Source organism: Polyodon spathula, chromosome 51 (genome assembly GCF_017654505.1).
Source record: "Polyodon spathula isolate WHYD16114869_AA chromosome 51, ASM1765450v1, whole genome shotgun sequence".
NCBI lineage: Eukaryota > Metazoa > Chordata > Actinopteri > Acipenseriformes > Polyodontidae > Polyodon > Polyodon spathula.
In genome coordinates this window covers 1800669-1826430 of record NC_054584.1, presented here as the reverse complement: position 1 = coordinate 1826430, position 25762 = coordinate 1800669, and the positions used below count along the sequence as shown (strand labels likewise).

General features: G+C 44.5%; 1 protein-coding gene and 1 long non-coding RNA gene across 4 annotated transcripts; both read right to left on the bottom strand.

Moving 5' to 3' along the window:
• Positions 1-736: 736 nt before the first annotated feature.
• On the bottom strand, positions 737-5179 carry LOC121307024. The gene is made up of 4 exons (XR_005948264.1): positions 4628-5179; positions 3898-4031; positions 3094-3151; positions 737-1342 (listed from the first exon to the last, which is right to left on the bottom strand). It is a non-coding gene; the product is annotated as an uncharacterized LOC121307024 (long non-coding RNA).
• Positions 5180-9401: 4222 nt separating this feature from the next.
• On the bottom strand, positions 9402-25173 carry anp32e (acidic (leucine-rich) nuclear phosphoprotein 32 family, member E). Of its 3 annotated transcripts, XM_041239026.1 has the most exons (8): positions 25070-25164; positions 24941-25037; positions 21198-21347; positions 19963-20085; positions 19497-19671; positions 18696-18835; positions 10378-10438; positions 9402-10100 (listed from the first exon to the last, which is right to left on the bottom strand). In XM_041239026.1, the coding sequence occupies exons 2-8, from the start codon at positions 24992-24994 to the stop codon at positions 10015-10017; spliced, it is 789 nt and encodes a 262-aa protein (XP_041094960.1). In that variant the 5' UTR covers positions 24995-25037; positions 25070-25164; the 3' UTR covers positions 9402-10014. The 3 variants fall into 3 exon arrangements, with proteins under 3 accessions (XP_041094960.1, XP_041094957.1, XP_041094961.1); XM_041239023.1 differs by having other exon boundaries at positions 24941-25173; XM_041239027.1 differs by having other exon boundaries at positions 18696-18823; positions 24941-25173.
• Between the last annotated feature and the right edge of the window lie 589 nt (positions 25174-25762).

The window sequence follows — 25762 nt, the reverse complement described above, 5'->3', positions numbered from 1 at the left end:
TTATTTTTCAGCTGGATTGCTTGGACTCTGGCTGTTTGTCATTTTTAGTTTTATTGTAAAGTGCGCTACATGAAGAGCGTTATATAAAAGGAAGTTGTATTGTTTGAAGTGTTGAGATTGGAGAAGGAGCTTCATGAAGCCGTGAAGAGGAGCGACACGCAAGCAGCCCTCGACTCTGCTGAAGAGCAAGGTGGCCGTAGATGCCACAGACAGTGAGTGAGCTGCCACTGGCACAGCAACAGTGCTGCAGCATAGCGAGGGCAATGGGTCTACACACTGCCACGGGTTAATGAACTATAAATCACACACCAGAAATCAACCAATAACAGTGCAGGATTTGACTAAATTCCACTACAGCTATGGCGAAAAGCGTTGCATCACCACACTGAATTAACACATTTTGCTTCATAAAGTGGAATAAAACCTACTGAATAATGTTACGTAACATATTGAATTACAGACACACAGACAGGCAGGCAGACAAACACACAGACAGAGACAGACAGGCAGACAGATGTACAGACACACAGGCAAGCAGGCATATACACAGACAGACAGACACAGGCAGAGGCAGAGAGAAAGCTAGGTGGACAGGCAGGTGATTATGTTTTTTTTTGAGCAAGGACAATGCATTCGTACACATTTGCTCATTCAATTCAACTAATTTTTCAGGAAATGTGACAGAATGACATTTCTTACTGTTGGTTTTTTATTCATATTAACATTAAAACATAAAAAGTATTCATATTTTCTGTTCCGAGACTTTTTACATCATAAAATCAGTGTTGTTCTTTAGCAAACCTGTGGGCATCCTGTAATGTAGACCCCCCGCCTCCCTGTCACCTCAGCATCCTCGGGACTCTCTTGAATTATCTGCTCTGTTGAAGTTTACTCCTCCTCCATTCCTGTGTTTAATACCCTCCTCTTGATTCTCATGCCTGGATATACAACCCTCCTGTCAGTAACTCTTTTAAGTAAAGAATGTGCCGATGTGCTTGAAGGTGCTTGGGTGCCTTGTTTATAATCCCATTCATTTTAGCAAAGATTACCTTCCCTTCCTCCCACCTTCCTCCTCTTTTTAGTCATTTATTTTTAATCTCCTCTATGCTGAATTGTCTCCTGTTGTTCTTTTGCTGTGAATCTTTTGTTAGCGTTGGTTTCGTCTCAGCAAATCTTTCTCGTGCTTTCCTCTAAATGTCCACTTTGCATGCTTTAGTTACATTTCTCAAGTTGTCTTCTTTTTCTTCACTTCTCATGTCGGCCTTCAATCCTGTGCTTTTCTGTCGGTTGATGAATTTATCAAACACTTCACTTCTCTTCCTTCGGATATAGTTTTGGAAGTCTGTTGGTGGATCAACAAAATTAGGGTTCAGCTGACAGTTTTCATCAATTGCTTGATAAAAACGATCTTAATAAACTCTGTAAAACACGAGGTAACTCTGGTAACTGGTTGACTGTGATGTTTTCTAATAATCAAATTCATCTTGTTTCTTGAACTCTTTACATAGAGGAAGATACTGAACATGTCCCCAAAGACTAGCTGTTTAAATACACAAACACGCTGGAAAGTTTTGCACCAACTTTCTAATTCAAATGACATCACAATTAAAGTCCTTCAGATGGACTTGCTTAGACAATTGCAATAAGTTACAGATCTGTTAACTGGAAAAGCTAACCAGCTACCGTTACTGTAAAGTAATGAGAAACTACTACGTTGTAAGTTTTACCTTAGAATCTGTGCTTGAGTGTTTGAAGCTATGGATAGTGTGAAACTACAATATTGACTGCTTTATTTTATTTATTTTTTTTTATCATTGGCTGTCTATGGTCGGTAAACTTGCTGACGTTTCAAACATTTTCAATTATTATTAGACAAGTAAAAATATGTAAAAGAAAACCAAAACATAGGAATCCAACTTTGGACGCAGTGTTGTAGCTCACTAGCTGCATTCAGTGATTGGATTGTATCGATTGAATATTGTGTGCATTGACTGATGCTGTTCAGACATCACAATCCTCTGCAGCCACCATCTTCCCGTTTCACTAGCCGCTTCCAACTGCACTTACAGCAGGCCGGTCAGTAGTTGCTTGCCATTCCTGAAAGTCATGTGCCACAGTGGCCTTTCATTTCCTGCCTGCAGGTGTAGTCTAGAAGCCAAAGCTATAAAAGTATGAGTTTGTGGCCCTCCTGGATTCCCCCCCCCAAAAGTTAGACTAACTTTTAAAGATTTCAAACAGTTCTAGACCCTCTCATTGTGTACAAGTTAAAGCCAGTAACTGGTACACAGAACAGAACCCTCTTGAGAAAACAGAGCTATCTTTCTAACAAAGCCATACTTATTCATATTTTATTTACCTCTCGATTGCTCAAGAAGATAAGTGAAATTGTGAAGCACTCCTATGTTTTCTGACTACCAATCTGAAGATATAAAAAGGATCTACTATGGTGACCGGACGGGACAGCAAACTCCCAAATTAAACACTTTCAAGACTGGTTTGAGACTTGTCTTCAAACCACAATCATTGCAAACTGGTGTAGACCTTCCATACAGCACAGCTGCTCACATTGATGCAGACCTGCTATACAGCACAGCTGATCACACTGATGCAGACCTTCCATACAGCACAGCTGATCACACTGATGCAGACCTTCCATACAGCACAGCTGATCACGCTGATGTAGACCCTGCTATACAGCACAGCTGATCACACTGATGCAGACCCACTATACAGCACAGCTGATGCAGACCTGCTATACAGCACAGCTGATCGATCACGTATGGATGACTGCATCAAGGTGTGTCTATTCCTAAACGTTCTGGCAACATCTTGGTCTTACACTTTACTGTGCTTTTACTGCAGTACATTTGTAGCGGAGAAGTTCTTAAAATAATTATTGCCATCACAAAAAAAAAAAAACCCAAAAAAACAAAGCAGCAGCATTTAACTATGTGCTGGATTACACAATATAATAGATCCATCCATAACTTCAATAACACTCAGATACAAAGTACAATGTAAAAATCTGGTTAGCAGTGTGTATCTGAAACACTCTCTATGACTGTATGTGCGGGCTGATGGAAAGCCCCTGACCTGGTGCCATGTTACTATCTGTAAACTGCTTCCGGGCACTTTGATATACTGAAGGTTCCTGAAAAACATAAAAAAAAAAACAAGAGTTAGATTATTAAGTATATAGTATAGCAGAACAAACTCCTGAAAACATTCCCAATGCAATGTCCTGTCTGTGTGGTAATTCTGATTTGAATCATGTGGGCTAATGTTGCTCCATTTGTTCTACTTTTATTATTTCAGTGAGATTTTGAATACATGCCACCTGGGGGCTGAATGCTGTAATTGCAGTTTATGATTTCATGACTCCTGAGGAGAAAACCAAACCCAATCCATTTCAAACACCTTGATATAGTGACATTAATAAGATTTTTAAAAAATATATTGATCAGCGTTTTTATTTATGCTTTTGAAATCCTCTCAAACTGATGAGACTAATCGTATTGTGTAGTTTTTTGTGTCGCAAAATGATTAAAGTCTTTATAGCTATCCTGAGGCAAGTCTCGACAGAAACATTTTACCAACTACAACCTCAAACAGTAATGCAAAATTAATTATGAAAGTTTAGCACAGTAAAAGCATAGCAAAGAGTACTACAGAATTAATGAAAGCCAGGTAAAGCCTGAGTAAGAATTGTAAATCCCAAAGAGGTATTGTAAAGTATTACAAACCAAGGCAAGCCATGGTAAACGATGGTAAATCCACAATATAACCATGGGAAGAACATGGGAACAGTGCTGAATGACTGTGCACACCATTTTGGCTGGTATACTCTAAAGGCAGTGTGCTGCTTCCCTGCAAACCTGTAGCGCGCCTGTTTCTTACCCTCAGACCCGGCTGGTGCAATGCTGGAGAGGAAGGCTGAAGGGATCCAGCAGGCAGCAGGGAGCCCAGAATCTCTCTCATCAGGAGGTGTGCTCCAGTTTCTTGTTTAGATGTGTGCAGTGCAGCAGATTGAGCTAAACAAAGATACAAAATGGGGGATTCAATTTAAAACTATATATCTGCGCACATCTGAACATATATTTTATTATTCAATTGATGTTTGATCATGTGTTAACAAGGTAGGCTTTATATATTGAGATGCTGTGACTGGCTGTTTTTGAAATAAGGTTGGAAACTAGCTGCACTGATTGTCATTTTATTGTATCTCTGCACCTCAGTCAATTCTGGAGTTTTCTTGTCACATGCAGTATATGGCTTTCCAATGAGAAGAGTGTGGTGAAGGGAGATAAAATAGCACTGTCACTGAGATACTTTGAATATAAGAACATGAGAACATTTACAAAATTCAGTCTCTCAATGCTTGCCTGTTGCTAATAGCTGACTGATCTCAAAACTCAGACCTCTGAGAACCATGAAGCAAGCACTGTTATTGGTTGAGATGCATTTGCTCATGAAACACCAATCACAATGCATGAGAGATGCTTCCGAATGTGAACATTTGAAAGCTGGTCTCTGCTTTTTCACAGCTTTCTAAATGAACTGCATGATTTGCCTTTCTGTTACCTCAACACTATTTGTATCGTGTAAACAAAGTTGGTTTTGGCTTTACCTTTTTTACGTAGAACTATCACAATATCAGGCAGACTGTCATCCGACTGGTTCTTAATATACCTATTTTTGTCTACTTTTGTTATCTGGAAAAAAAAAACAGAAGAGGTTTGATGCTAATTTATTTGAACAGAAAGGTTACACAGTGTAAAGACAGGATAGCGGTATTCCCTGTTTTCACAAACTCATACGTTGTTTGTTAACTTTGTATTACAGTGTATGTTATCTTCGATGCAGCCCCCCTTTAATGATTATCAGCTCTATTTCATTCCAGGCATTCTTGAAAAAGAAAGAACCTAACGATTAAGAACAGCCTGTCAGCCCTCAACCAAAGTCTTCAGCTCTGCTAAATATGACTTGCAACAGAGAGATGCACCTATATTACAAGTTCATATCAGGTATAAAGTAAAACCGGTCAGGTCATAGAGGTGCAGCTCCTATTGCTGTGCAAATGCAGGACTCCTCTGTCGACTGTGTAGCTTTGAGCTCAGACAAACCACAGTGGTTAACCCACACAACCCCCTTTGCAATCATCCAATCTGACATGAAGCACACTAGAGTCGTTTTTGTTGCTTAATTTAAGTTTAAAGTGACTGACAGGTTCTCAATTGAAAGAAAATGTAACGAATCTGATGTCTGACCAGTGGAATCCATTTTCCATATCTTTACTCAATGACACACTTCATGACATGTTACAGTTCCAAAAGGGACTCATATATATAGCACACAGCTCTCCATAGCTATGGGGAAGGTCTGCTTTCCTGGTATTATTTTCTGTAATTATTTTCATAAAATTCATTAATTTGATAATTTCTATACTGTTGGTAACTCAAAGTAGCCCTGCAGTTAGTCCTGGGTTCAAGACTTTCCTTTGTTTAGTTATTTAAATAAATATGTTCTGCACTGATCACTCATCTCTTCACAGCATGAATGTCTCATCTGTGCCTGTGGGTTTATTAGCAGAAGTTGTTCATGCAGAAGGAAGTTGAAAACAATGTTTTTAATATCAAACTCATGGGGTCAATTACAGTGTACCAGTGATTTAGTCCACATCAAGTGGACAGAAATGCAGGCTAGAAAACTCTGCAAATCTGTACTAAGGTAATCCTGGTTGCTGCGTACCAAACAGCTGATCCCGGTAATTAGTTTAATAACCGATCGGCACAATTGGAACAAGTTAGACCGATAGTGAGGACTAACCGACAGCTACGGTCAAAGTGTTGCATCACCCCATTGAATGAACACATTTTGCTTGATAATGTCGAATGAAACCTGCTGAATAATGTTACGTTAACATATTGATAATAATTGTTTTGTTTCTTTGATGTTAATTAAAATATCTAAATGATGTTATGTTTTCAGTGATGTCTAAATCATTAAATTCTATGTGAATTAGCAGATGATATACCTGTGATGATTAACTCCTGGTACGCTGCAACTGAATCATGTGCCTGATCATTGACCTAATATATAATTGAAGGCTCTGAAACCCAGAATTAGACCTGGGTGCTATGTGAATAGCACTGGTTCTGCATAATTTCGTGTAATGAAAGCAGGTGGAACTGGGAGGAAACTGAAGGAAACTTTAAGAAAGATGTTAACCAGAACTTCAAAACATTTCAGTAACTGTAAACATTTGATGAAATTTACATTTGAATAAATTATTGCACTGTGATTAACAGGACAAATATCTATATATCTATCTATCTATCTATATATATCTATCTATCTATCTATCTATCTATCTATCTATCTCTATATCTATATATATATATATATATATATATATATATATATATATATATATATATATATATATATATATTAGCAATCTGACCTCAAAGTTACAATCCAGTATTCTTAAAATAAATGAATGAATAAATAAATGCTCTTACAATCGTGTTATCCATGTTATTCATAGCTGAAAGAGAGCAGACACAATTCATTTTAATATTTTGCCTCATGACTTTAATCTAAAATATCTACAGTGTGAAATGTGAAACAATTCGTCTAGACCTACAGCCATGACCAAATGGTTTACATAAAAAAAAAAGAAAAAAAACATTATGTGAACATAATTTAGATGTTTTATTTAACATCATGTAATCGTATAAATTACAGAATGATATCGCAAGTCTGCCGGAAGCCGTAATTGTAGTACAGTACTTCATGTTAGATTCCCAAATGTCACATTTTTCAATATTTGTCAGTTTTTTGTTAAGTACTGCACACCCTCGCTATCGAGGGGTTCGTTATAGCGAAAGGATGAGTGAATGAGATGAGATTAATAGCTAGCTAATACATTACTTTAAACTGCTCAGCACACACGGATAGTTTTGTACTTCATTTAAAAAAAAAAAAAATTACAATAAAAAAAACCGGGACGATTGTTCAGTTTTACAGTTTCAGAGCGGGACAAAAACGAAGGTTGAAAACTTTGGGTGTGGAAGCCAAACCGCAACACGACAGTTTTAATTATTTTAAAAACGTCTTTGCCACGCCGAGCACTTTACACTAACCGTAGATAAACGTGCGAACGTACAGTCGCGTTGAAAAAAACAAAAATATTAAAATAAACCCAGCGCTTGCCCGCAGCTGCCGCCGCCGCCGCGCCGCTCAGCAGAGTGAGCAGCAGGGTCGCGTTTCGGGGGTTCGCTCTGTGTCCCCTGGAAAGCCCCGCCTTCATTTTCGTATCAGTGCAGATATCTATCGCGAGACGCGGCGCCCGGGGCTGGGGGGGGGGGGGTCGACCGTTGGAAATGGAAGATTCAAATTTCAAATGGAAACCCACAGCGTGCGCGCGCGGTTTCCAAGGCAGCGGTGTCTGTTTCGACCGTTTGAATATATTTTACAACCCCCCCCCGCCCCCCCCCGCCTCGGCTCAGACTATCTTTATAGGGTTATTATAAAGTGAAACAGATTTTAAAATATTATCAAGGGAAAGCGTGGAGAAAACAATACAGTACCAACGAACGACGCAGAGACGTTGTCATTGTGTCATTAATAAATAAATAGGTTTAATTAGCTTGTTTAACCCTAAAATGTATATATATAGTAGGTAGTGACAGTGTCGACGCAAGGGACTTTTTCAGCCTGAAAAAAGAAACAAGGACCAGGGGTCACAAATGGAGTTTAGAAAAAGGGGCATTCAGAACAGAAAATAGGAGGCACTTTTTTACACAGAGAATTGTGAGGGTCTGGAATCAACTCCCCAGTAATGTTGTTGAAGCTGACACCCTGGGATCCTTCAAGAAGCTGCTTGATGAGATTTTGGGATCAATAAGCTACTAACAACCAAACGAGCAAGATGGGCCGAATGGCCTCCTCTCGTTTGTAAACTTTCTTATGTTCTTATACAAAACACTTCATAAATATCCTAAAGCGCTGTGGCGAGAGTTTCGTAAAGCGCTGGTTAGCACTCGTCCGGCTGCTAGCAAGCGATTATTTCGACCCGTTTCAAAAAACAGTATTTTTCAAGAACGATGAAGTTTAGTAGAAATCCACTCGGCAAATCTAACACGATTATAGCGTAAACACACCGCGTTATTTTAATTGATTTGGATTTAGCGGACTGCTACCTAGAACCGTATGAACTGCAGTCAGGACGCCCAGAAACCAGCCCCCGCGACCCCGCTCTCCGGTGTCTATATACAGCCTTTAAAATACTAAGACTCAGTTTGCAAAAGCAGTCCCTTCGTGACCCAGGAAACAAGCTGTGTTGTCCTTAAAATGATACCGCAAGTATATCGGAAGCCATCCTAGTAATACAGTACTCGATGTTAGATTTGTGTCAGGTTTTTTTTAAGTATATGGAAAACTACATAGCTGTATGTATTTCAGTATCTTATGGTAACATTATTCAGCAGGTTTCATTGGTCTTTAGAAGCAAAATTCGTTAATTCTATAAGGTGCTGCAAAATCTTTAGCAGCAGCTGGATGTTTTGTTATCTGATTAACATGCCAGTTTCACCATTGCTCTGTTTGCTTGTGTTCAGCACCCCGTGTTCAGGCAGCGTGTTGTACTGTTTTGATGCTTGTCCTCAAAACACCCAATTACAAAAGCAATCAATAGACCAGGCTTATTAAACCAATCATATTTTATTTAAAGCCCCCCACCCCCATATTAACTTTTTATTGAAAAACCCTTAAGTTTTACAGCACACACACAGCAAAACACATTTATCCATTTGTAATAACATCCACTGACTTAAAACAAACTAAATAGAGTGCCAGAACTCTCAAATAATTATAATAAAATCCCCAGGTGGCATGTGTTTAATACAAATACCTAAAAAGCAAGGCAGATCTATTTAAAACAGGATAGCAAAAGGAGTCAGAATACTATTTACATATTGCCAGAAAAGTAGAATACAGACCTGTTGCTGTATAAAATATAAAACTCTACCCACTAATGTGCCCATAGCTGAAAACACATACCCCCCAAAAATAAACTGAAACTACAGGCCTCGAACATACTGCATCCTAGCGGCAGAGCATGAAGTCACAGCTCACTTTCAGAATGACCAGACACTAAATCTGAGGGAACACGAAGCAGTGGCTTGAAACCTGGTTACAGACAGCTCTGCTGTATCAAACCCCAAGTCTCCCCTGGTGTGCCGTCAATAAAGGGCAAGGATATTGTGCAACTCGCACATCAAAACACACTTTCCTGGTTTAAAGAAAAAAAAAAAAAGGTGTTTAGTGACTGCTGTTTTTGTTTTTTCAAACCATTGTTTTATATTTGATATGCGAGTCACAGGGTTTCCTTTATTTTATTCTATGCAAGTCAGACCGAACGCAAATTGTTTTGGGCTGAATAAATTAAATTTGGACTAGTCAGTGAAACAAGTGGATGTGTATTTGACAAGGGAAAAGAAACAGGTAGACTGCCACCTGCTGTCCACTACCCGCACTGCAGAATGGAAAGCCTGGGGACAGAAAACCACTTTTTCAGGAACGGCTTGAAAACTGGTTCCAGGAGACCTAGTTTGAGATTGCTGCATCAAACCCCAGTCTCCCCTGGTATGCCAGGCAGCTGCCCGAAACCTCGTCTCCTGAAACCATGTTCCAAGCCACTAAGTGATTTAGTGTTCCCTCAGCTTAAGAACCACAAAGTGGTTGGGATGACCAGGGCTTGCAGAACTGCACCCCCTCCCCTCTCCAATCCCAAACGTATGGGACTTGCTGGGAAGCACAAACGACTTGGAATGATTACAAATGAATCTTCATTAAAACCAAAACCTTTCCTCTTCTTATATACATATGAAAAAGAATAGACACACACCAACAGTGCTAGCTATGCTCTATAAAGGAATTCTCTGCAATATCGTCACACGGTTTTTGTTGTAGAGATTAAAGTGGGTCCCTCCCGCGGCAGCCGGAAAGGGTCTAGTCATCCTCATCATCATCATCGTCTCCTCCTTCATCCTCAGGGTCTCGTTTCCGCTTCTCTCCTTGGACCCCCTCCTCGTCATCTGAGCAGAAACACACACACTCCTTACAGCAGTGCTTCTGAACCTGGCTAGCTGAAACCACTTTGAAAGAGTGGATTCTATCTGCCGTGACTCTAGCCTGTTAAATATATAACTAACAGATGATAGAAATATATACATCTGGGCTGCATAAGCACGATTCATGAACACAGTAAAATGACACTAGTATTCCAACTCAATCAGCTTCTTGGTTAAAACTACAGCCAGGGGGCTGTCGTGCCACAAGGCAGGATCAGGGTCCAAACTGACAGGGACTTACCGTCGTCTACTTCCTCCTCCTCCTCTTCCTCCTCCACATAGTCATCATCATCTTCTTCATCCTGAAACACACACAAGCTTTACTCCTTTGTGTATCACCGGCCCGACTTGAACTGTGCTCGAGTCACGGTCCACTAAAGCTGGATGACGCCACTCTTTGTAGGTGTGTCCTCTATCTCTCAATGAGCTGTGCTGACAGTGTCAGCTTATGGCATCGATAAACAGAATTCATGGCGACGCCAGGCTCTCCCCAGTGAGGGAGTGGAGGGGGCTACACTGCACGCTGTGTGGGCACGTACAGGGTCAATGTTTTGATGTCCTTGCAAAACTTCAGTATTATGGTGGAATATAATGCAGATTAAGTGGCTGTTATTTTTATTACAATAATAATAGCCTTTATCCAGCGCAGTTTCCAAGTGTTAGAGTGCAGTATGAAGTGCTCTTGTAACAGGGCCGAGGCTGGGTGTGAGCTGGCTGCCCCACACACCAAGAGAGCGTCCAATCCCTCCCATGTGAATGGGGCCTTGGCGCAATGCTGTTTCCAATACATCGGAAACAGCTGGTCTCGGCTCGTTTGGGCACTCGACCCTGCTGCAGGTGTATTATTTTTGCTCTGTGTGAATGCTGCCCTGTCTGGGGGCGGATCGTTTGTAATCACACCAGCCCAGGCCTCACGCAGCATGTACGATCATATTTAAAACACTCTAGTCTTCATACACTGTGGAGTCTGTGCTAGCTCTGGAAATCAGATCTATTCTATGGAGTCGTTTGGTAATAATTGATGCTAATAGTAGTACCAGTCCTGCATTTAACATTTACTGTTGTTTTTAATTGAGTTTTTAAGCACACAGATTTAAAAAGCAGAGCGAGCAGATTGTGAAATAGATGCATGAGTGCTGCTTGTTTAAATCTGGTTTGGTCCACAGTTATATACAAAGTTGCAATTTTCAACTATGGTACTCTTCATAATTGCTACATTGTATTGCTGCGTGTTTCAATTATACAAAAGCGGTGCAAAGAAGCAAAATCCTACAATGTAACGTAACAAAACCAGACAGGTAACGATAAAGAACTAGCAGAGACATCAGTTTCCTATCTATTTTAATAAATGTTTTAGTTATGGAAAAAACCAAACAAAACAAACAACTGAAGAGCGTTTCGTTAAAGACGTGGTTGCTGAATGTTTAGAAGGAACACAGCCTGAGTCCATGCTGAATGTCTGTATTGTCAGTGCTCACACAGCAAGCACCCAGTCCTGAGTTCATGTTGAATGTCTGTATTGTCAGTGCTCACACAGCAAGCACCCAGTCCTGAGATCATGTTGAATGTCTGTATTGTCAGTGCTCACACAGCAAGCACCCAGTCCTGAGATCATGTTGAATGTCTGTATTGTCAGTGCTCACACAGCAAGCACCCAGTCCTGAGATCATGTTGAATGTCTGTACTGTATTGTCAGTGCTCACACAGCAAGCACCCAGTCCTGAGATCATGTTGAATGTCTGTATTGTCAGTGCTCACACAGCCAGCGCCCAGTCCTGAGATCATGTTGAATGTCTGTATTGTATTGTCAGTGCTCACACAGCAAGCACCCAGTCCTGAGTTCATGTTGAATGTCTGTACTGTATTGTCAGTGCTCACACAGCAAGCACCCAGTCCTGAGTTCATGTTGAATGTCTGTACTGTATTGTCAGTGCTCACACAGCAAGCACCCAGTCCTGAGATCATGTTGAATGTCTGTATTGTCAGTGCTCACACAGCAAGCACCCAGTCCTGAGATCATGTTGAATGTCTGTATTGTCAGTGCTCACACAGCAAGCACCCAGTCCTGAGATCATGTTGAATGTCTGTATTGTCAGTGCTCACACAGCAAGCACCCAGTCCTGAGATCATGTTGAATGTCTGTATTGTCAGTGCTCACACAGCAAGCACCCAGTCCTGAGATCATGTTGAATGTCTGTATTGTCAGTGCTCACACAGCAAGCACCCAGTCCTGAGATCATGTTGAATGTCTGTATTGTCAGTGCTCACACAGCAAGCACCCAGTCCTGAGATCATGTTGAATGTCTGTATTGTCAGTGCTCACACAGCAAGCACCCAGTCCTGAGATCATGTTGAATGTCTGTATTGTCAGTGCTCACACAGCAAGCAGTCCATCATGTTGAATGTCTGTACTGTATTGTCAGTGCTCACACAGCAAGCACCCAGTCCTGAGTTCATGTTGAATGTCTGTATTGTCAGTGCTCACACAGCAAGCACCCAGTCCTGAGATCATGTTGAATGTCTGTACTGTATTGTCAGTGCTCACACAGCAAGCACCCAGTCCTGAGATCATGTTGAATGTCTGTATTGTCAGTGCTCACACAGCAAGCACCCAGTCCTGAGATCATGTTGAATGTCTGTATTGTCAGTGCTCACACAGCAAGCACCCAGTCCTGAGATCATGTTGAATGTCCTGAGCAAGCACCCAGTCATGTTGAATGTCTGTATGCTCACACAGCAAGCACCCAGTGTCAGTGCTCACACAGCAAGCACCCAGTCCTGAGATCATGTTGAATGTCTGTATTGTCAGTGCTCACACAGCAAGCACCCAGTGCTCACACAGCAAGCACCCAGTCCTGAGATCATGTTGAATGTCTGTATGTGTCAGTGCTCACACAGCAAGCACCCAGTCCTGAGATCATGTTGAATGTCTTGTCAGTGCTCACACAGCAAGCACCCAGTCCTGAGTCCATGTTGAATGTCTGTATTGTCAGTGCTCACACAGCAAGCACCCAGTCCTGAGATCATGTTGAATGTCTGTATTGTCAGTGCTCACACAGCAAGCACCCAGTCCTGAGATCATGTTGAATGTCTGTCTGTACACAGCAAGCACCCAGTCCTGAGTCCATGTTGAATGTCTGTATTGTCAGTGCTCACACAGCAAGCACCCAGTCCTGAGATCATGTTGAATGTCTGTACTGTATTGTCAGTGCTCACACAGCAAGCACCCAGTCCTGAGTCCATGTTGAATGTCTGTATTGTCAGTGCTCACACAGCAAGCACCCAGTCCTGAGTTCATGTTGAATGTCTGTATCTGTATTGTCAGTGCTCACACAGCAAGCACCCAGTCCTGAGATCATGTTGAATGTCTGTATTGTCAGTGCTCACACAGCAAGCACCCAGTCCTGAGATCATGTTGAATGTCTGTACTGTATTGTCAGTGCTCACACAGCAAGCACCCAGTCCCGAGATCATGTTGAATGTCTGTACTGTATTGTCAGTGCTCACACAGCAAGCACCCAGTCCTGAGTTCATGTTGAATGTCTGTACTGTATTGTCAGTGCCCACACAGCAAGCACCCAGTCCTGAGTTCTGTATTGTCAATGCTCACACAGCAAGCACCCAGTCCTGAGATGTGTCAGTGCTCACACAGCAAGCACCCAGTCCTGAGATCATGTTGTGTCTGTATTGTCAGTGCTCACTCACACAGCACAGCACCCAGTCCTGAGATCATGTTGAATGTCTGTATTGTCAGTGCTCACACAGCAAGCACCCAGTCCTGAGATCATGTTGAATGTCTGTATTCAGTGTCAGTGCTCACACAGCAAGCACCCAGTCCTGAGATCATGTTGAATGTCTGTACTTGTCAGTGCTCACACAGCAAGCACCCAGTCCTGAGTTCATGTTGAATGTGTACTGTATTGTCAGTGCTCACACAGCAAGCACCCAGTCCTGAGATCATGTTGAATGTCTGTATTGTCAGTGCTCACACAGCAAGCACCCAGTCCTGAGATCATGTTGAATGTCTGTATTGTCAGTGCTCACACAGCAAGCACCCAGTCCTGAGATCATGTTGAATGTCTGTATGTGAATGTCTGTACTGTATTGTCAGTGCTCACACAGCAAGCACCCAGTCCTGAGTTCATGTTGAATGTCTGTATTGTCTGCTCACACAGCAAGCACCCAGTCCTGAGATCATGTTGAATGTCTGTATTGTCAGTGCTCACACAGCAAGCACCCAGTCCTGAGATCATGTTGAATGTACTGTATTGTCAGTGCTCACACAGCAAGCACCCAGTCCTGAGTTCATGTTGAATGTCTGTATTGTCAGTGCTCACACAGCAAGCACCCAGTAGAATCATGTTGAATGTCTGTACTGTATTGTCAGTGCTCACACAGCAAGCACCCAGTCCTGAGATCATGTTGAATGTCTGTACTGTATTGTCAGTGCTCACACAGCAAGCACCCAGTGCATGTTGAATGTCTGTTACAGTGCTCAACAGCAAGCTCCCAGTCAGACCTGAACCATGTTGAGTTCTGTCTGTACTGTATTGTCAGTGCTCACTGAGTTCATGTTGAATGTCTGTACTGTATTGTCAGTGCTCACACAGCAAGCACCCAGTCCTGAGTCTCACACAAGAAGCACTCCTGAGATCATGTCTGTACTGTATTGTCAGTGCTCACAAGCAAGCACCCAGTCCTGAGATCATGTTGAATGTCTCTGCTCTAACTGTATTGTCAGTGCTCACACAGCAAGCACCCAGTCCTGAGATCATGTTGAATGTCTGTATTGTCAGTGCTCACACAGCAAGCACCCAGTCCTGAGATCATGTTGAATGTCAGTGCTCACACAGCAAGCACCCAGTCCTGAGATCATGTTGAATGTCTGTACTGTATTGTCAGTGCTCACACAGCAAGCACCCAGTCCTGAGTCCATGTTGAATGTCTGTATTGTCACTCACACAGTCCTGAGTCATGTTGAATGTCTCACTCACAGCAAGCACCCAGTCCTGAGATCATGTTGAATGTCTGTACTGTAGACAGCAAGCACCCAGTCCTGAGATCATGTTGACTGTATTGTCAGTGCTCACACAGCAAGCACCCAGTCCTGAGATCATGTTGAATGTCTGTATTGTCAGTGCTCACACAGCAAGCACCCAGTCCTGAGTTCATGTTGAATGTCTGTATTGTCAGTGCTCACACAGCAAGCACCCAGTCCTGAGCTCATGTTGAATGTCTGTGCAAGGGGGCAGGGTGACTCTGTATTGTCAGTGCTCACACAGCAAGCACCCAGTCCTGAGATCATGTTGAATGTCTGTATTGTCAGTGCTCACACAGCAAGCACCCAGTCCTGAGATCATGTTGAATGTCTGTACTGTGCTCAAGCAAGCACCCAGTCCTGAGATCATGTTGAATGTCTGTATTGTCAGTGCTCACACAGCAAGCACCCAGTCCTGAGTTCATGTTGAATGAGAGATCATGTTGAATGTCTGTATTGTCAGTGCTCACACAGCCAGCGCCCAGGCCTGAGATCATGTTGAATGTCTGTACTGTATTGTCAGTGCTCACACAGCAAGCACCCAGTCCTGAGTCCATGTTGAATGTCTGTATTGTCAGTGCTCACACAGCAAGCACCCAGTCCTGAGTCCATGTTGAATATCTGTACATTGCTCACAGTGTTGAGTTCACACAGCTCAAGCAAGCACCCAGTCCTGAGTCCATGTTGAATATCTGTATTGTCAGTGCTCACACAGCAAGCACCCAGTCCTGAGTCCATGTTGAATGTCTGGACTGTACTGTATTGATGAACAAACACATTGTTACTGTGTTTGTAGTCTGACACAACTACCAAAATTCACTACAAATAAACTGGCACCTCGCTCTTAATTTCCAGGCACTATCATCATGCCTTTAAGATTCACCCTCACAGACCTGAACCACACTGGATACAGTCTCACTCTCCTGACTACAGTGTTTCACAAGAAGCTCTTTCCTTCTATATGTAAATAATAACTACCTAACTCGACCAAGAACGATCTAATTCTGTGTGGGTGTCTCTTTACCTCTAACCACCACAGCAACACTTGGGAACAAACTTGCTTCTGCCCCTTTTCTAAAGGAACAAACCGGCCTGCTTCAAGCTGATTTGGAGCTACTGTGCAAGGGGGCAGTCTCCGCAGCAGCACAGCACTGTAGAGGCCGTGAGACATATCATCGTCACTCATGATTTTTAATTCTACACTTAGACATTTTTAAGAGAGCAGACTGTGGGAAACTCTATGGAGTTCAAGAAGTTGCCCTGCCAGAACTGGGTAAATAAAGAGAAGTATGCATTCTAAAAAGATAAGACTGGAAACTTAACATAGTATAACTATACATGCGGCTGGGGTGGGTGATATACCTCCAGAAATATATCATGATGTTTTAGAAGTGCAAGGACAATATACAAATCACTTTATAGTTAACATTCTGCTCAAGGTTTTTTTTTTTTTTTTTTTTTTTACGTTTAAATAGAACTAGAAGCACTTACAAGCTGCTTTTATAGAATACAGGCCCAAAACGCTTCTACTGTCCGTTTAACTTCCAAAACAGAACGTGCTTTCCTTCAAGTTTTCACGATTATATATTAAGGCCACAAACAACAGAAAAGAAACGCATTACATATTTAAATATATAGCTAGTGTAATGCAGCTCACCCTAGCAGGGCAAGAGACAGCGAAAGACAGGGCACTTACCGACAGCCTGTGTCCAAAACACTGGAGTCTATACATAGAACAATTTAAAAGGTAACCTTTTTAAAACGTGACGCCCGATTGATTAAATGGTTGACTTGACATTCAATAAAATAGGAAATCTGTAACTAAAAAGAAAAACTACACAATTAACCTGTACTACCTAGTGACCTCCCTGTGAAGTTCAAATGAATCAGTCCAACGCTTAACGCTCTCAGTTCACGTTATGCACAAGTGTGGACCAAAAAAAAAAACAGAACTATATTATGTGACTATTTTTATCGCCAGTACAACACACAGGTGTATTGCCCAAGCCTAGCACACAGAGACTGAAGGGGATATGCATCGCTCCAGCTGAACAGTCGCTGATCCCCTGTAAACAGCAGGGTTTTCTTATGAATTTTAAAGCCGCGATAGCATCACCGCAGCGGTATATTTTTATCTACGATCTGGTTATGGAAAATAATATTTCACATTTAATAAGAGAGACCTGGATTTCAGTTAAGATGGCACCTTGTTGCCTCTTCTTGTCTGCGTCGACTCCAACAGACAGCCGTCATAGCGAAGGCTGGATTTACTGCATGGATTTCCATGGCATTTTACCCACTGCCGTGTAACATGTAGTTAGCTCTCTGTGAAAACTCCCTAGTTCTAAAACAATGCAAATAAACATTAATCACTTAAATCCAGCAAACATGTGCCTGACTGACACACTGCCTGTTGCAGCGCATTCAGGAACCTGGCAGCGGGGTTAGTGTGCTTCTGGTAATGACTGAACACCCTCCATACAACTGCACGATCCTCGATGAGCGAGACACCAGCTGCATCAAAGACGTGGAACAATCCTGCTAAAGACCGCTCTGTCCAGTACATGGGGACATTGCACACTACTTTTGTATTTATGCTTTTATTTAGTTTGATAATTCACCAATGGTGAATTGCATGTCTTTAAAACACGGTGGACATAACAGTTAACATTCTACAATTTAGCCTTTACTGCTTGTCAGGTAATCATTTACATTAAGAACAATTGTTGTAAGAATGATCAATCTTGAATTTGACACCTTTTGTTCCTGCTTTAATAAATAATGCTTAATTTTGACATTTTTAGACCGTGAAATAAGCCATTTACTGTCTAATACACAGCCCTAGTCATAATCCGAGGCTGCTGATTGGATAAAACACGTGCCACTCCAAACCACAGCAGAGATTGATGCTTAGGGAGAAACCACTTCACCCACTCCCAAAAAAAACCCAACCATTTCCAGCACAGGCCTCGAAAAAGCACATTGAAAAGAGCAGCGTGCCCAAGAGTACATTAACACCTACACAGCACATGAGAACAATGTCTGGAAGAGACGCAGAATTAAAAATAAATAGAACTCATGCAAAAACAGGTCATTCAGAAAGGGCAAAGGAAGACTAAACATGTGCCGAGAACATGGGGTCCACTTCTACAGGGTCCCAACTGCGCTACAGATCTGAACGCAGTGTTCCCCCCACAGGCACTGCAGCTGGGGTAGATGTAACAGTTTAGATAAAATAAACTAGTGCTGCATGAAACATCTGGATACGCGCTCCACAGGAGAGGGTAACTGGCGTTTATCAGGCTAATTTTCCATTCAGTGTGAAGAAACAGCTGCTTGGGTTTGTGATGATTGCTGCTTTTCTTAGCCTGTGGACAGCAGCGATCCACACAAACCCAGGCAGCTGCTTCTTCACTTGGAATGTTAGAATGAGCCCAGTCAACACCAGCAACACTCGCCTGTAGAGAGAGAGAATCTGAACAGTATTGTGCAGCTCTAAAAAAAAGTGTGGTGCTTCTCACCTGAATCTCCTCCTTCATGAGGTAGGAAAGGCCAACCTCTTCCACCCCTCCGTCCTCTTCGTCATCATCATCATCGTCGTCGTCAAAGCCTCCAGTGGGGCCAGCGGCTGCACCCTCCTCTTCCTCCTCCTCCTCCTCCTCTGTATGGAGCAGCGAGTGAGAGGGGGTGGGGGGGGTGTTAGTCTCACATTAACCTGCTCAGGTACACAAGGAAACTGAGCAGCTGTTCAAATAGTTTCTTCATAAAAACGCATTTGAGAGCGACTCGAGTACCACAAGGAGACGGGTCGCTTGGAATGACCCAATCCAACCGTACATGTGAAGCCCTGCTCCTGCACCTCATTGCAAAAATATGAATGTTAGCATCATTTTTATTTGTGGTTCACGTGTCACCTGAACCGTACAGGGTTAACTCTCTAAACACTGAAACACATTTCAACACAAAAGAATGTCTGCAACCAATCAGAAAAAGGCATCGAGAAGCCCCGAGTCACAGCTCTATAAATCCCTGCTGCTCGCGTTAGTGTGCAGTGCAAGACTCTGGGGTGCGCAGCACTAGACAGCATGTGGGAACTGAAGATATATTCATCAGTGTGGCTGAAGACTCTCCCCCTGCAATGCTCCATGAAGGCTCAGTGTATCCTCTTCGCATTTACAAAATAGCAAGCATCAGCTGTAACTGAACAGCGTCTCAAACATTTGCTGATGGTGGCCTGAACGTGGAAGATGATTTTACACTGCTGTCCTCAGGAGAAGTGTCCTGAAAGTTAGGCTTCAGTGTCAAGAGATTGAGACCCTTACCGTGATCCTCTGCCTCGCCCCCCTCCTCAGAGTCCGGGGCCTCGCTGTCCTCCTGGTCGAACCCGTCCAGGTAGCTGATCTGGGGCAGCAGGTCGAAGACGCTCTCCCGGTACTCCTCCAGGCTGGTGATGTCACAGTTGAACAGGTCCAGACTCTTCAGGTTCTTCAGGCTGTGCTGCACAGACGAGCACAGAGGAGAGGTCAGCAAAACAGGCACGAAAACACTCCCACGCAGCTGTCAGCAACACCTGGCACAATCCGCAGCTATGAGCAACACTGAAAACACCTCGCACAATCTGCAGCTACGAGCAACACTGAAAACACCTGGCACAATCTGCAGCTACGAGAGGATTGGGGCACTCCAGGAGCAGGGTTGGAGAGCCCTGCTCCAGTCAGGAGGTACAGATGTGCACAGCAGTCAGGGGCCTGTCTGTCTGACAGCACAGCCTCATGCTCTTGTTCTTACCAGCGCCTTCACGGTGCTCAGGTCCTGGATCTTGTTGCCGCTCAGGTTCAGGTACGTCAGGTTGGGACACTTCTCCGAGAGAGCCTCCAACCCACCGGAAATGCTATTGTCGCTGAGTTCCAACTGCAAGGAGGAAAAAAAAAACACACAATACGTAGGGCTACTGATTATCCACGATAGCAGAATCGTGGAATTAGGCATTGTGAATGGAATTCTGCTTTTTTTTTTTTAATAATAATATTAATACATATGTAAGTACCGCCTACTCCAATCTTTTTTCCAATCTGGCCCCCTTAAATTAAAAAAACTAGTTGAGGAGCCCTGCTCTAACTAAGGCAGCTCTGTCTATCCATGGTATACGAGAAACACATGCAAGCAGCTTTACAGCAAGTACAGCAACCAGTCTGCGCTGTTCCAGATGAAACTGCACATGGGAGAGAAGTGTCCTCAACATTATGAAAGAAAAATCAGGAGCCTTAAAACAGGCATCACAAACTGAAGAGACACGAGCAGGAACACTAGCACTGTCTGGAGCCGAGGTGTGGTGTGACTGTTGGGGTGAAACGATACTTTGTCATGCATTTATGAATCGTGATTACAATACATGACACAGGGATGGAAATCAATTACTGGTTTTTACAAGGAGTTTAATAAGATACACCTGACCTTGTTACCTACAAAGTGTGGCTAATTAAGCTGGTTTCAAAACCTCGAACTGGTGAATCTGCTATGCAACAGGAGTCTTATTTCCATCCATGTGACATGCACTGTTTAGCCCTTACGATCAATCTTTATTTCATACAGCGCCTTTCATAGCAGACCACCATCACTAAACGCTTAAATTACTAGAAAGTAATTAGAATAACATCCAAAAAGCAAAAGTGTTTTGATTTGGAAAAAACAGATCCAAAAACAACCCTTCCATTGTTATGCTCTGCGACACAAGATCTTCATGGCAACATTGACAAGATCTTCCAACATGAACACACTGTGGGACAGGTGCTGGGGGAGGGAGTTAAGTATTGTACAGTGAAATGCAAAAGGATGAAACTGAAACCAATAGATTACATGATTTTAAATGAAAGATCTAAATTATGCCCCTATATATTTTTTCTCTTTTGCCAATCCTAAAATTCTAGGTGATGCAAAATGTTTGGCCGTAACTATATGCTTTTACACAACAAAAACGAACTTAAAATGAAAAAAGTATTAGCGAAATATCCCAGAACGCTTACCTTGCGGAGTTTACTCAAGGTAGGGAGCTTAGCCAGAGACGAGAGCCCGACATTAACCATGCTGAGGAACTCGAGTTCTTTGAAGTCGTCCGTCAGTCCCTCCACCTCCCCGTCACTGGAGCGGCAGTTATCCACCACTAACTCGGTCACCTGCATAGAAGCACAGCGTTGAGATACGAGCCCAGATTTCAGACCCCTCAGTTCCGCGGTGCAACAGGGTCACTCCCACTGCTGCAGGGATGTTAACAGTGAAGAACCTTTCCCAAGTGTTAAAACATTTAGAGCTTCTGCTAAACATTTAACCATCGTTCAATAACGTATATCAAATCGGTCACGAGATTTCATTTTTACAAATGTTAAGGGTGTGTGTGAACTCTATGGAGCTCAAGAAGTTGCCCTGCCATATCTCTGTTATCCATTATAACAGAGAGGAAACATAACATGGTACAGTGATGCTCACGGTGACTGACGGGGTTACACCGGGGGGGGGGGGGGGGGGGGGTGTGTACTGTTTAAATGTTGGATTTTGTTAACTATCCTCAACATCAGCAGTGGAGACAAGCTGTCCCTTGAAAGTGACACAGATGCCATTTTACACCAGCGTTACTTCACACTTCCTCCATGCAAGGCTCCCACACAGATGGACAGATGTGCAGAGACAGACAGACACCTCCATACATCCCTCTAACGCTCAATAACTCCTGCTACATAATGTTCATCCTAAGCTCCATGTCAACTGAATAAGCGGTTCTCCAACTGAAAGCAAGACATGTCTGTACGCAAGACCGCCTCCACTGTACCCCCCCTTCGAGGGGATAAAAACAAAGTGAAACATTGAAAACGTGCAAAATCAGCCCACAAGAACGTACCACTAGGTGTAAAACACACTGCCAAACAGGGGAGCTTGCCGAGAACCCAGCACCTACCCCAGAGCGCTCCACTGCCTCCTCGGACACACCTGTACAAGCAGATGGGGTTTAATCCATCAGTACGAGAGCCGGGACTGTGCAGGGGCTGGGGTGCAGGGAGAAGGCTGGGGTTTCAATAATGCCAAGGGCACGGAGTTCTGACCACAGTCTGCTATTTGTTTAACAGCAGGGGGCAGTATGTTCATTGCGTTAGTTTGTAAATCTGCTTGAGGGCATCTAGAAATCTTTCTGTAAATTACAAATAAGGTTGCGTAAAATAATTTTTAGGTACCAAACTCTGCTTACTGCGTTAGCTTACATTTATTATAAAACATTGTACCGCAAGCTTCAATTCTACATCCGGGCTTAAATATATCATTTATATTATAACCCCAGACAAGATTTTCAACACCACTGTCATGGGCCCGGCTCATTATTACAAAGCCGTGGTGAAACCAGCAGCAGTCGGCCCGCTAGCTGCTCATTCCGAGACCCTTCTGGTGTGGAAGGCACGTTTCTGTGCGAGAGATTTGGGGAATGCACACAGACTGCACTGTCAATATGCCTGCCGCCTGAAATATGTGTATTTACTTTACCTACTGTTGGAAAGCAAAAGTGTGAAGCCATGTTTCAGCAGGTGCATTGGTATGTTTTCCGGGCACATCTCCACACCTGCAGTCAGACACGCGTCGGTATTTTAGTGGGATAAGCGCCACGCATTAGTATTTACACCCGATCGACTTCACACAAAAACCATTTCCTATAATCAGGCTGGGGAGGGGGGAATCGCACCAGCAGAGAGAGAGAGAGAGCATCGAAGGGCCATTGCTTTGCTAATGTTCGGGTTTAAAATGCATTTAAGTCGGAGCAGTAAAGAAATGCGCTCTCAGTATGCGTATGATTAAGCTTTTATTTTATTTTTTTAAAGGGGGGGGTTTGAGGAGGGGTGAAGATTAAGCCTCTGCCATCTGTCATAGTACAGCAGTATTTATTTAAAAAAATAAACACACACAAACATATATATGATTGAGTATTTTACACAGTAACAAGTGTCCGCTTTAACAAGCCGCAGGCACTGTGCGTCTCCACGAGGAGTTCATGACACACGGCGAGTCCCGGGGCAGCAAACACACAAACGCGCTGTGAAACAAGACGGGGGGCGCTACTGGCGAGAAGAGACGCAGCAAGCAAGACACCCGAAACCGGGGGCGTTACTGGAGAGAAGAGACGCAGCAAGCAAGACACCCGAAACCGGGGGCGCTACTGGCGAGAGGAGACGCAGCAAGCAACACACCCGAAACCGGGGGCGCTACTGGCGAGAAGAGACGCAGCAAGCAACACACCCGAAACCGGGGGCGCTACTGGCGAGAAGAGACGCAGCAAGCAAGACACCCGAAACCGGGGGCGTTACTGGCGAGAAGAGACGCAGCAAGCAAGACACCCGAAACCGGGGGCGTTACTGGCGAGAAGAGACGCAGCAAGCAACACACCCGAAACCGGGGGCGCTACTGGCGAGAAGAGACGCAGCAAGCAAGACACCCGAAACCGGGGGCGCTACTGGCGAGAAGAGACGCAGCAAGCAAGACACCCGAAACCGGGGGCGCTACTGGCGAGAAGAGACGCAGCAAGCAACACACCCGAAACCGGGGGCGCTACTGGCGAGAAGAGACGCAGCAAGCAACACACCCGAAACCGGGGGCGCTACTGGCGAGAAGAGACGCAGCAAGCAACACACCCGAAACCGGGGGCGTTACTGGCGAGAAGAGACGCAGCAAGCAAGACACCCGAAACCGGGGGCGCTACTGGCGAGAAGAGACGCAGCAAGCAAGACACCCGAAACCGGGGGCGCTACTGGCGAGAAGAGACGCAGCAAGCAACACACCCGAAACCGGGGGCGCTACTGGCGAGAAGAGACGCAGCAAGCAAGACACCCGAAACCGGGGGCGCTACTGGCGAGAGGAGACGCAGCAAGCAACACACCCGAAACCGGGGGCGCTACTGGCGAGAAGAGACGCAGCAAGCAACACACACAGGAAACCCCGCTGGCAGTGTTGCGGTCCGGCTCTTTCACGCCGTGTAGCGCATCGCCGCACTCAGCGCCCTCCCGGAGCAGACGCGTCCTCTGCTGCGCCTCTGCTTGCTGGATTGGCGGCACCGGTGTAACCCTGCCCGGCCTCACCATCACCGCGGCATCCCGCCGGACACACCGCCGCCTGGACGGGGAGCGCCGAGCAGGGTTACACAGCTCCGCGCTGGATTAATAAACTAACACACGGGCGTGCAGCAAATGGCACAAATAACAGCCCCCCCCCCGAAAAGCACCGTCGTTTGCACAGCGAGGTCTGCGTCTCACACACAGCGCTGCTGCCTGCCCTCGTTACTACAGCCGACATCGGGCTTGCTTTCTTCAACGCGTCGCAACGCCACTCTGCGCCGTGGGAGCGCCGTGGGAGCCAGACACGAGAGTGCGTGCGTTTTTTACTCTAAAAAGTTTCCTCCACTCGAGACGCGATGCTTTGCTGGCATGTTTGCACACAGCAGCACTAAACACGCCGGAGCCGGCGCGACTGTTACCAGCACAGGACACTGCGAGCAGCGAATAAAACGACAAGCGACTTCAAACCAGCGACGCGGCAACCGAGACAAACCAGCGCTGCTCTCCACGGGCTCCCCGCTCCAAAGCGCGGGTTCAGAGGCATCCTGCACTGCGGTGACCGGATCACAGGAGCGCCCGGCCATCCACACTGCAGCCAGCTGGAAGAAACAAACACACAAACACACAAACAAACACAACAAACACACACAAACAAACACACAAACAACGCGGCTCCACACCTCCAGCGGGGTCCGGCTCCGCAGCTCCAAGCTGATCCTCTTTTTCATATCCATGGCTACAGATTTAAATATATAACGCGCAGTTTAAAAATAATAAGAGGAAATGAGGGGTAAATATAATAATAATAATAATAAAATGCGTGCAGAAACTCCGGCTCAGCTTCCCTCAATGGCTGCTGCGCTCTCACTGCGCCTCCATGACACCGAGCACCCAACCCCCTGGCGCAAGCCCCGCCCTCCCCGGCGCCGGATTGGTGCGCTCCGACCCCTTTCGCCTTCCTATTGGAGTAGGCACCAGCCACTCCCCCGCCCCCACCTTCGTAGGGTTTCTCGGCCTGACCGGTGAAACTATTGGTCGGAAACGAGCGCGCAGTTAAATAGGATTGGCCGGCGTGGCTGTCGATCGCTCGCGGTCACACTCCGGCCCCGCCCCGTCTTTGTTGTTTTTGGCGCCCTTGTTAAAGGCCCGCCCTGGAGCGCCGAGCCCGCCTGGGGCAATGGGGCAGGCAACCCTCAGGCAGTTTGAGTTTGTATTGCAGCTTTATGCAGTGTGGCTAGAATACGATGCCCCATATTGTTCTGCTGTAACCCATGCTGACAAAATGACTGCCCCATGAAAGCCCTTAAAACGAGGGCCCCTTCCCACCCCCCCAGCTTTGACTGTAATGCACAACCGGGCTGTCTTTGAGCGGGTTTGGTATGATAAACCCACCGTTACGCAGAGCATGCCTGCCTCTCACACCGCCTGCAGTGTAAATAAACAGGGCAGACAACAGGTCTGGTTTCTGCATAAACAATGGCTGATTCACACTGTGACAACTA